Here is an 11,168-nt window from a genome sequence, read left to right on the forward strand (position 1 = left end):
TCAATCCTGCGAAGGAAGACGAAGCTTTATTTTCGCTTTCTCGCTCTGCCCATAGTCAATATATTGTATCCGCATCGGCACCGAACACACTTTCTTTTTTGAACTGCATTTTCCGAAGGGCCTATACTGTCCTGGTTCAATACACCGACATCCATTAACAATTTCCGTTTGCCTCTCCGCTTGTCGGTCGCTCGTTTGCTTCGGTTAAGTAATCTTGGCTTTTTTTTTTTTTTTTTTTTTGCTCTCTTCTACATATTTTTCAGAACACCAAAGCTCTCATCTGATCGCGTGTGTCTCGAGCCTTGCCGATCTGAATTGAGCCCTGGATGAGAGAGCCCAACGTGCTTTGATCGATTCCTGGCAAAGGCGAAAGGTGGAAAGGAAATCGCCGGCCACATTGACATTATTGCGCAGCATTTTGGCATCCACCCAAATACACACATCATGGCACCGTCAACACCTCCACCACCACTGAGATCAAGGCCCAGCGCGGCGAGTGTGGCCAGTTATGACAGGTTCAGACAGCCCGACGACCCTCTGGCGCGGGTGAACTCGCAGGGGTCTGAACGGGACGAGATCGAGGACGAGGTCGCGGTTGCCGAGGCAGCATTCGAGGGACGCACTTTGGAAGGTGCCAACAAGGAGGATCCTGCTGCTGCTGCTGCTGCTGCCACTGCTGCCACTGTTGCTGACAATGACGACTATGACGACGGGTTCCCGGACAACGATCGTTCTGAAACCGACAGCGGGTTTGAAAAGGAAAAGGACAGAGTGGACCAAGACATCGAGGAGCGACACAACGTCCAGCGCATGCAGAGCTGCGCAACTGATGTGACCGCCACCACCCAGGCGACAGGACATGCTGTTGGGGAGGACGACAAGAAGAAGACCTGGTCCCAGAGGCTCAACCCGCTGAAGTGGGGCGCCATACCGCCTGTGCCCGAGGAGAGGGAGGTGTCACACGAATACCAGGCCAGCTTTTTCAGCAAGCTCTTCTTCACGTGGCAAGGGCCGCTCATGCGCACCGGCTACAGGCGGCCCCTGCAGCAGAACGACGTCTGGAAGGTGAACCCGGACCGCACTGTGCAGAAGATGACCGATGCGGTCGAGGCAGCCTTCCACAGACGCGTCGCCAAGGGCCAAAAGCACGCGCTCGTCAGGGCCATCAACGAGGTTTTTTTCAAAGAGTTCTGGTTGGGCGGTTTATGTCAGCTCTTGGCCACCCTGTTCCAGGTCTTTGCGCCTTTTACGCTGCGGTACCTGATCGCCTATGCGACCGAGGCCTACGAGGCCGCGGCAACGGGGTCACCACAGCCCAATATTGGCAAGGGCATTGGCTTGGTCTTTGGCGTCACCTTCATGCAGATCTGCCAGACCCTTTGCACCAACCACTTCATCTATAGGGGCATGTTGGTGGGCGGTCAGGCCAGAGCGGCCCTCATCAGCCTGATCTACGCAAAGTCCATGGTTGTTTCGGGGCGGGCTAGGGCAGGAGGACTGGCCTTGGCCGACAGCCCTGGGAACGCGACGAACGGCACAGAGGAAGGGGAAGCAACAGCCCAGGACAAGGCGGGAAAGAAGAGCAAGAAGAGCAAGAAGGGTGAGAAAGGTGGACCACCAGGCAAGGCTGGGGTCATGGGCGATGGCATCGGCTGGGGCAATGGTCGTGTCGTCAGCCTGATGAGCGTCGACACCTACCGTGTCGACCAGGCCTGCGGTCTCTTCCACATGGTCTGGACGGCTCCGATCTCGTGTGTCATCACCCTGGTTTTGTTGCTCATCAACCTATCCTACAGTGCCCTCTCCGGCTTCGCTCTTCTGGTTATCGGACTGCCGCTTCTCACCAAGTCTATCAAGAGTCTGTTCCGCCGTCGACAGGGTATCAACAAGATCACTGATCAACGCGTCAGCCTGACCCAGGAGATCCTTCAAGCGGTCCGCTTCGTCAAGTATTTCGGCTGGGAGAGCTCGTTCCTCAACCGCCTGAGCGAACTACGCGGCAAGGAGATCGGCATGATCCAGAGGCTCATGGCGATCCGGAACGGCATCATGGCCGTGTCCATCTCGCTGCCCATTTTTGCATCCATGCTCTCCTTCATCACCTTCACCCTGTCGCACCACGGCCTGGAGGCATCCACTGTGTTCTCGTCTCTAGCCCTGTTCAACGGCCTGCGGGTGCCTCTGAACTTACTGCCCCTGGTTATTGGACAGGTCACGGATGCGTGGAATTCCCTGAAGCGCATCCAGGAGTACCTGCTTCTCGAGGAGCAGACAGATGAGGCTACATTTGACCCCGAGGCTGTCGACGCTGTCGAGCTACGGCATGCTTCATTCACATGGGAGAGAACACCGACACAGGATCTAGACAAGATCTCTGCGATGGCCGGGCCAGGAGGAAAGAAGAACGGAGACAAGAAGGCCGAGAAGAAGGCTGCCAAGGCCAAGAACGCCACAGCGCCGGATGAACAGGGAAGCGTGGATGGAGATGGCGAGAAAGTCATCGAGGACCGCGAGCCTTTCAAATTGAAGGATCTCAACTTTGGCATCGGGAGGAACGAGCTCGTGGCTGTCATCGGCACAGTCGGCAGTGGCAAGACTTCGCTTCTCGCTGCCCTTGCAGGCGATATGCGCAGGACGAATGGAGAAGCCGTCTTGGGCGCCTCGAGGGCCTTTTGTCCCCAATCGGCTTGGATTCAGAACTCTACAGTCAAGGAGAACATCTTGTTCGGCAAACCCATGGACCGCTCGTGGTATAAGCAGGTCATCAAAGCGTAAGTATTTTTTCCACTCCCCACATCTCCCTGGCCAGTCTCATTATTCTACTTTTCTGGCCATATCCCATCCGCTGCCACTGACTGATATTCGTTACAGGTGCGCCCTCCAACCTGATCTTGACATGCTGCCCAGTGGCGACGCTACCGAGATAGGTGAGAGAGGTATCACGATCTCTGGTGGTCAGAAGCAGAGACTCAATATTGCACGTGCTATCTACTTTGACGCCGATATCATTCTCATGGACGACCCTCTCAGCGCCGTGGACGCCCATGTCGGTCGGCACATCTTCGACAACGCAATCCTGGGCCTGCTCAAAGACAAGTGTCGGATCCTCGCCACTCATCAGCTGTGGGTCCTGAATCGGTGTGATCGCATCATCTGGATGGACCAGGGCAAGATCCAGGCCATCGACACCTTTGACAATCTGATGAGGGACAACACTGGGTTTCAACAGCTTATGGAGTCGACTGCCGTCGAGGAGAAGAGGGAGGAGGGCGAGGGAATAACCCAGGCTGTCGACGCCAATGACACCAAGGGCAAGAAAAAGAAGAAAGCCAAGGGTCTCATGCAGAGCGAGGAGCGTGCCGTCTCTACCGTTCCGTGGTCTGTCTACCTTGACTTTTTACGGGCATCCGGAAGTGTTCTCAACGGACCGCTCGTCCTCGGGGTCCTCGTGATCGCGCAGGCATCCAACGTCATCAGCGGCTTGTGGCTCTCCTGGTGGACCTCGAACAAGTACGACCTCAGCATGGGAACATATATTGGCATCTATGCCGGCCTGGGTGCCTGCCAGGCAACCCTCATGTTTTCCTTCATGGTCTCCCTCACCGTGGTGGGCACCCGCGCCTCTAAGACTATGCTACGCCTGGCCATCACGCGAGCCCTGCGCGCCCCCATGTCCTTTTTCGACACAACACCCCTGGGCCGCATCACAAACCGCTTCTCGAGAGACGTCGATGTCATGGACAACTCCTTGTCGGATGCTATGCGCATGTACTTCTTCTCTGTTTCGGGCATCCTGTCCACCTTTGCCCTTATCATTGCGTTCTTCCATTATTTTGCCATCGCCCTGGTTCCGATGTTTTTCTTGTTCCTCTTTGCGACGTCTTTCTATCGTGCCTCTGCGCGCGAGATCAAGCGGTTTGAAGCTGTTCTTCGGTCAAACGTGTTTGCCAGGTTTGGCGAAGGCCTCAGCGGTGTAAGTGCCACTTTGAAATTATATCATTCTTTGGAAAGTCTGTTAGGAGGGGGGGAGAGAGAGACAAATAACTGATTTCCATCATACAGGTGGCGACCATCCGTGCATATGGCCTCAAGGATCGCTTCATCGAGGAACTTCGTGTTGCCATCGACGAGATGAACGCAGCTTACTATCTCACCTTCAGCAACCAGCGGTGGCTGTCAGTGCGGCTTGATGCTGTCGGCAACGCCTTGGTATTTACCACAGGCATCCTCGTGGTCACGTCTCGGTTCAGCGTAGCCCCCTCGATCGGCGGTCTCGTGCTTAGCTACATCCTGGCCACCGTGCAGATGATCCAGTTCACAGTGCGACAGCTCGCTGAGGTCGAGAACGGCATGAACTCTGTGGAGCGGCTGCGGTACTACGGCACGCAGCTCGAAGAGGAGGCGCCGCTGCACACGATCGAGGTGCGGCCGACGTGGCCCGAGAAGGGTGAGATCGTCTTCGATAATGTCGAGATGCGCTACCGCGACGGCCTGCCCCTGGTCCTTAAGGGGCTGGACATGCACGTACGCGGAGGAGAACGCATCGGAATTGTCGGCAGGACGGGCGCCGGCAAGTCGAGCATCATGTCGACGCTGTTCCGCCTCGTGGAGATCAGCGCCGGCCACATCACGATCGACGGCGTCGACATCTCGACCGTCGGGCTCAACGACCTGCGCAAGAGGCTCGCCATCATCCCTCAGGACCCTACCCTCTTCCGCGGCACGGTGCGGAGCAACCTGGACCCATTCCACGAGCACACCGACCTCGCGCTGTGGTCCGCGCTCCGCCAGGCCGACCTGGTGCCCAAGGATGCAGAGCTAAGCGGCGCCTCCAACACGGGCCGTGATCCGAGTCGCATCCACCTCGACACCGTGGTCGAGGAGGATGGACTCAACTTCTCCCTGGGCCAGCGGCAGCTCATGGCGCTGGCCCGGGCCCTCGTCCGCGGCAGCCAGATCATCGTGTGCGACGAGGCCACCTCCAGCGTCGACATGGACACCGACGACAAGATTCAGGCCACCATCGCGAGCGGGTCCCGCGGCAAGACGCTTCTGTGCATTGCACACAGGCTGCGCACCATCATCGGGTACGACCGCATCTGTGTTATGGACCAGGGCCGTATTGCTGAGCTAGACTCGCCGCTTGCCTTGTGGAAGATGGAGGGGGGCATCTTCCGGGGGATGTGCGAGAGGAGCGGGATCCGGATGGAGGATATCAGTGGTGCGAGGGAGGATCTTAAATTAGCAGAGGGTGAGAATGGGGAGAGTGCTGGGACTGATGATGTGGTCGATGAGAAGAAGGACGAGTGAAGGAGAAGATGGCATCAAGATCATTCTCAACGAAGGGAAAGAGCAGACATGCATAATGATGAGGGGAGGGCAAAGAAAGAGTATGTGCATAACGTGACCTAAACGGCCCATATAAAGCTCGAGGTCCGATCGGATATACATAAAAGGATATTGTCATGGTTCATAACTGGCACTTCTGGGCCCGGAGGGGAGAAAACGCATTATAGGGGTTTAGGAGGGAGATGATTCAGAAATCTAGGAAAGGACATTTAGCCTTTGGTCAAGACAGAAGGTCGAAAACGAAGTACATATATGAATGGGTTGTGAATCCCTTTTTGTGGAGTGCATTCGTCAGTCCGTTCTCATGTGCAGCAGATAGCAGTGATATGCAGAGCAAGCTGGACACCGAAATTGATAGCATATTCTAGCCAATGGGTGTGATTTGTATCAGCAGGATGTTGCTAGTTCTAGCTGACTGAAAGAATGGGTGTTCCGTCTCTACTATATGATATTTTCCTTTGTACGTAATTATTTGTTCGCGCAGTTACTGTTATGTTACTCACTCCATTCTTAGATTCAGCACAAGAGCAACAAGTATTGAACCCTGAACATTATCGTGAAGGTCCCTTTTATCACTCCTATTTAGTATGCTTGCCTCGAGAAGTCAGCTTGACTCGTTAGGCGCCCACGGAAGAAGGCATTCCATCCCGAGTAACAGTATCCGAGTCAGTAGGACGTAGCTCGTGTCTCTCTACTAACTTGAAACCAGACCGTATTTTAGGGGTCTACCACATCATACGATGTAGTTTTTTTTTTCCCTTTCATCGGTGAAGGGACTGGGACTCCTGACCCTGTCGACTCGTCAGTAAACATCAGGGCTGACCAGCTTCACTCGCCGGGATCACCATGGAATCCATGCTACGCAAAGGGTTGGGTGGTTTAAAGTTGCCCCATGCGCAACCCCACAATGCAGCCTCACTGGCATCGATCTGGGATTCTCGCGTTGATGCCCATCAAGTAAATATCCATTCAAGGGTTGCCGTTTGTGTGGGTCCAAGTCGCATTGAGTATTGAGAAAAATATCGAGAGATCGTCCTCGGGCTTCATGCTCATCTTGCTTGGACATTCATGCCCGGCCGGCGGCGGGGGGGGGGGGGGGGGGAAACACCCCTTGTGGGCAGGGAAGGTCAAACTGGCCTGAATGGCGGTAAAGGGATCATCAGTTGCGTAAAAATCATGGTGGGCGAATTCGGCATTGTTGTTTGTGCAACGGCTGAGATGTTTAGGTATAAGAGGGAAGTGGTGTTCTACTCTGCCTTTCTTTTGACCGTGTGTAGACTTCAGGAGTCTGCGCCCACTTGGAATCACTTGTATCAATTATTACATTGTCTCTGGAACCACCGCTGTCCCTTTTGCCATGGCACCAAACACCTTCCTCAAACACGTGAGGCTCCACGCCGTCGAAATCTCTGGAGAGTTTGCAGGAACATTTCTGTTCCTGCTGATGGCACTCTCCGCGGCGCAAGTGGCCAACTCTGACACTTCTCACGTGGGGGACGGCGTCCATCCTGGGGACATCAATCTCACGCAGCTTCTGTATATCAGCCTTGCGTTTGGGTTCTCCCTGGCCGTCAATGTTTCCATCTTTGCCAGAGTTAGCGGTGGCCTCTTCAATCCCGCTGTAAGTCTCTTGAGAAGGTTTTGCTGATTATCAGCATATAATTAGTTCCCTACAGGCTTGTTAAACTCAACTGGAAACATCTTGACTGACATGAACTATCCAAGGTCACCCTAGGAATGTGCCTTGTGGGCAAAGTGGCCTGGATCAAAGGCATCTTCCTAGCCGCCGGCCAGGTCCTCGGAGCTGTCGTCGCATCTCTCCTCGTCAAGATCATGTTCCCAGGCACCTATGTCATCCAGACCAAGCTCGGCCATGGCGCCTCGCCCCTCCAGGGCCTGCTCATCGAGGCTTTCCTTACCATGCAGCTGATGCTTGCCATCTACTTCATGGCCGTTGAGAAGCATGAGGGCAACGCGTTGGCGGCACTCGTCATTGGCTTTGCACTTTTCGTGGCTGAGTATGTCTATGCCCCTTTGGAAAACTCTCTCTCTCTCTCCGTATGAAAATGGAGTTTCGGACCGTCTTGCTGATTTCTGAAACTTCTTTCTTTTCCTTTACCTAGATTGCCTGGTATCTATTACACCGGTGGCTCTCTTAACCCGGCAAGAACTTTTGGCCCGGACCTGGTCATGCTCGACTTTGGCAGTACTCACTGGATCTACTGGCTGGGCCCTCTTCTAGGTAAGTAGTGTTATTTATCTCGACTAAGATCCGCTCGGGTCCGCACTAAGCCAAATGATGCTAATATCTATTTCCCCCAGGTGCTACTCTGGCTGCTGGATTCTACAGATTCATCAAGCTTCTGCAGCTTGAATCTGCTGAGGCATATGAAGATGCTGAAAGAGAGCCACTCTTGCCTTAGAACACGTCAAAGTTTCTATATGGTGGTACAAACTAGAAGGACTTCAGATTCCTCGCCGTGCTATGTTAAAGGATTGGAAGGAATACTGGCACTGAGTACTCAGACGGTGACATCTCTTGCAAGTGGCTTTATCGCTTTTCTCAGAGTGTGCAGGTTTAACAAGAGAGAGAGCAACAAGAGACATAAGTGGTACGAGGTGACAATGTAATGTTTCAAGTTTGGTATCTAGGTACTTAGTAAGGAAGATTTGGTAGACGGAATTTCTTCTTCTCCTGGTAGTATTGGAATATACAGACAATGTGCGTTGCTGTGTTCAAGGGTTCTGCGTCCCAAGACTCCTTGAGGCCTATTTTCCCCAATCAGTTTATCTTGGGCAAAAGAGAGAGAGAGATACGACAGCTTTCCTGCGAACGTGTTAGCACAACAATTCAGTTATCCGTTGTGCAGCAATGGTACTCACATTGACCCTTAGTTCTCGTTGCTTCTCCTGACAGCACATGTGCATTTTAGGGTCTTAAGACTGAAACTCTATTAAATCCATCAAGAGGCTAACACTATGCATAGTCAGATCTTTTGGCTCCTGAGACTGTATTACTTCACGCCAAATAAGGGTTTGCTCCTTGCCTTGGATGTTTTACCAGTTCCTAAAGCATTGACGAGTATAAAAACCATGACCTCTGCTGCACACCCCTGAAAATGACCCTTGACATGTCTGCCACAGCAGGTCACACATCCAACCCCCCAACATCTCAACACCGCTCAAGTCCTCCCAATCTAGATCTTGACCATGCCTGTTAGATATGCCCCCACCGCTGCTGATCAAAAGCTGATGACACCGTGCGTCATGCTGTAGTGAGGCGCAGCAAGTGAGTAGTTGAATCTTGTGAGTCACCAAAGAGATCAATTTACACAGGTGTGAGATTCTTATTATGCGACAGCTAAAAGGAGTGACCACTCCCTGCTGACTGGAAGGGACAATGGCCTATATAGCTGCGTAGACGGTCGGACTCACACACTTTATCATCTTGTACATGCATGAGCCGCAGCGTCCACATTCGGGTTGGGTTGAAGGCGGACAAAGGGAATCAGCCACTTCGTTTATATTCTTCCTGTCCTCTGAGGAATTAATTACAGTTCAGCTGAACATTTGTTTCAGGGTCTGCAATTTCATTGCATCTTGAAGAATTATTAGTGAGGTCACAATTCAAGCGTAATCAATTACTACAAGATTGTGACTTTCTCCAGAGCAGACACCTCCCCTAATCAATTTACTTGATCCTCAACTGCATTAATTGATGATGAAAAATATTGGGAGCTCCAGCACCACCAAAGGCACAACAATAAAAGATCAATAACACCAACAACAATGCACTTCCTGGACTGTCCAGCAGAGCTACGCCAGGCCATCCTGTCTCACCTCCTACCCAACGAAGTCCGCGCCACAGGCTCCATCTCCAAACCCTCAGCCGTCCTCCCCCTCCTCCTCTCATGCAAGACGATCCGGTCCGACGTCCAGGAGCTCTGCGCCTCCTGGACCCCGACCTTCCGCGTCGACCGGCCGCAGGACATAGCGGGCGTCCTGAAGACCTGTCGCCAAGGCAATGGAGGACCTGTCGAAGCAGCACCAGACACGATCCGGCTCCGCCTCTTCGCAGAGACAAAGATCAAGTATAGCAAGTACGGGAATAGCCACTGGTTCGCAAGCACCGGCGAAACGATCATTGGGCCGTGGGTCGAGGCTGTCGACGACTGCCTCGTGCCGAAGACGACAACGACGACGACGACGACAACGTCGAAAGCCCACACCATCAAAACCATCATCATCGACTTGACGCCCGCACCGGTGTGGATGGAACAAGACCGACCCGACTGGGTCCGGGCCACCGTCATTGACAGGCGCTGCAAGCTCCTGTTCGGCACCTGCGCGTCTCTCATCGCGCAGCTGTTCGCGGCGCTGTCCGAGAAATTCGACGACGAGGCCGGCGTCACCATCCAGCTGGGCGGCGAGGTGGGGTGGAAGTGCCGGTCCGAGGTGGACCAGATCGACGCGCTGGTGGGGGTCGATGGGGACAAGAGGTACGACGCCAACGAACTCGACATGATGAAGCCTCCGGGGTGGCGCTGCGCGAGGACCAACAGGAGCGTGACGTTTGCTGGGTCCTGGCTGCGCGGGGGAAAGGACAACCCGATCCACTTGTCTCTACCGCACATCAGCCGTCGCTGGGGCGTTCCGACGAAGCTGGGAGGGGGAAGCAGCAGCAGTAGTATTAATATCCCAGGGTCGGAGTGCGAACTCAAGCGACGGCGCAGGCTCCTGGCGAAGAAGGATGGTGATGGGCTGGAATCCCCTCATCTTGGACTGGACGCGTGCGGCGTTCTGGAGCCTGTGGACTGGAGTCAGGACTCGATCACGTCGTATTATAAGGTGGCTCGTGAGGACGAGAGGGCAGCGAGGGATGTGTTGGGCCGGGTACTTGCCCTTGCTGTGGAGAGCAAGCAGCTGTGCGGCGGCGACAGCATACTTTGGTATGATTTCCCGCGGGCGGTGAGAGAGAGGCGGAGGTTGGTCCATCTTCTTGCTAGTGACTTGGGACTGGCGAGTGAGAGTGTAGACGAGCAAGGGGAGAGGTTTGTGAGAATCACTCTTTGAGTGATCTGGGATAAATGTCTTCTAAGTCTATTCTATTGGGGGGGGGGGGGGTATTGAGTCTACTAGGTCCCATCTTGTTGTCTCTCTTCTGTGTCCTGTTGGGTCCAAAACTATCCAATCTGTCCGTCTTCAGGCAAGATGCCTTCCTCAAAAATAAGAAGCAAAAAATAACCAAACAGCTTTCTAAAGGATCGTATCAAGTACTGTCTGACCCCCCCTTGCCAGACACCCGTACCCGCCGGACAGCTAATTTCCGACAGCGCCATACAAATACCAACATCCTCACTTACATATTATTTCCTCAATATTGAAGCTATTCAGAAACTGTTTTGATAGATAGATAGCCCTTTAATTGACGAATCTATTGATATACTTATATCTATGCCTGGACGCCTTATGACGCAATTCTGGCAATGCCGGAAGCTAATATCTGTTCCTTCCTGTCTTCATATCCATGATCCTTTTCCTTCAACAATCTTCTACCTCAAGCAAGCCACAATGCCTTCCCACGCCTGGAATGAGGAGAATATGGCTGATGCCCTCTTCGATATTATAGATAACCATTTATCTTTACGAAAATCAGCCAAGAAACACGGAATCGCCCCCCAAACGCTGTCAGATCGGCTGCATGCAGGGTCCTCAGTTCAAGAAGCAAAGCAACCTCAACAACGCCTTTCTACTACTGAGGAAAAGAAGATATCGAGATGAATCATCAAGCAGGAGAGCCTAGGATATGCTCCATCAGC

At 53.4% G+C, this 11,168-nt stretch overlaps 3 protein-coding genes across 3 annotated transcripts; all 3 read left to right on the forward strand.

Annotated features, from left to right (window-relative positions):
• Positions 1 to 810: 810 nt before the first annotated feature.
• Positions 811 to 5,310, forward strand: M406DRAFT_248309 (uncharacterized protein; the record flags this gene model as incomplete). The annotated part of the gene is made up of 3 exons (XM_040916523.1): positions 811 to 2,771; positions 2,872 to 3,973; positions 4,063 to 5,310. The coding sequence occupies 3 exons, from the start codon at positions 811 to 813 to the stop codon at positions 5,308 to 5,310; spliced, it is 4,311 nt and encodes a 1,436-aa protein (XP_040782244.1).
• Positions 5,311 to 6,706: 1,396 nt separating this feature from the next.
• Positions 6,707 to 7,772, forward strand: M406DRAFT_326672 (aquaporin-like protein; the record flags this gene model as incomplete). Its single annotated transcript, XM_040920117.1, has 4 exons — positions 6,707 to 6,970; positions 7,075 to 7,367; positions 7,473 to 7,591; positions 7,672 to 7,772. 4 exons carry the CDS (start codon positions 6,707 to 6,709, stop codon positions 7,770 to 7,772), a joined length of 777 nt encoding a protein of 258 aa, XP_040782245.1.
• A 1,366-nt stretch (positions 7,773 to 9,138) lies between these two features.
• On the forward strand, positions 9,139 to 10,422 carry M406DRAFT_67597 (uncharacterized protein; the record flags this gene model as incomplete). Its single annotated transcript, XM_040925073.1, has 1 exon — positions 9,139 to 10,422. One exon carries the CDS (start codon positions 9,139 to 9,141, stop codon positions 10,420 to 10,422), a length of 1,284 nt encoding a protein of 427 aa, XP_040782246.1.
• Between the last annotated feature and the right edge of the window lie 746 nt (positions 10,423 to 11,168).

The sequence above is a fragment of the Cryphonectria parasitica genome (assembly GCF_011745365.1).
Source record: "Cryphonectria parasitica EP155 unplaced genomic scaffold M406scaffold_1, whole genome shotgun sequence".
NCBI lineage: Eukaryota > Fungi > Ascomycota > Sordariomycetes > Diaporthales > Cryphonectriaceae > Cryphonectria > Cryphonectria parasitica.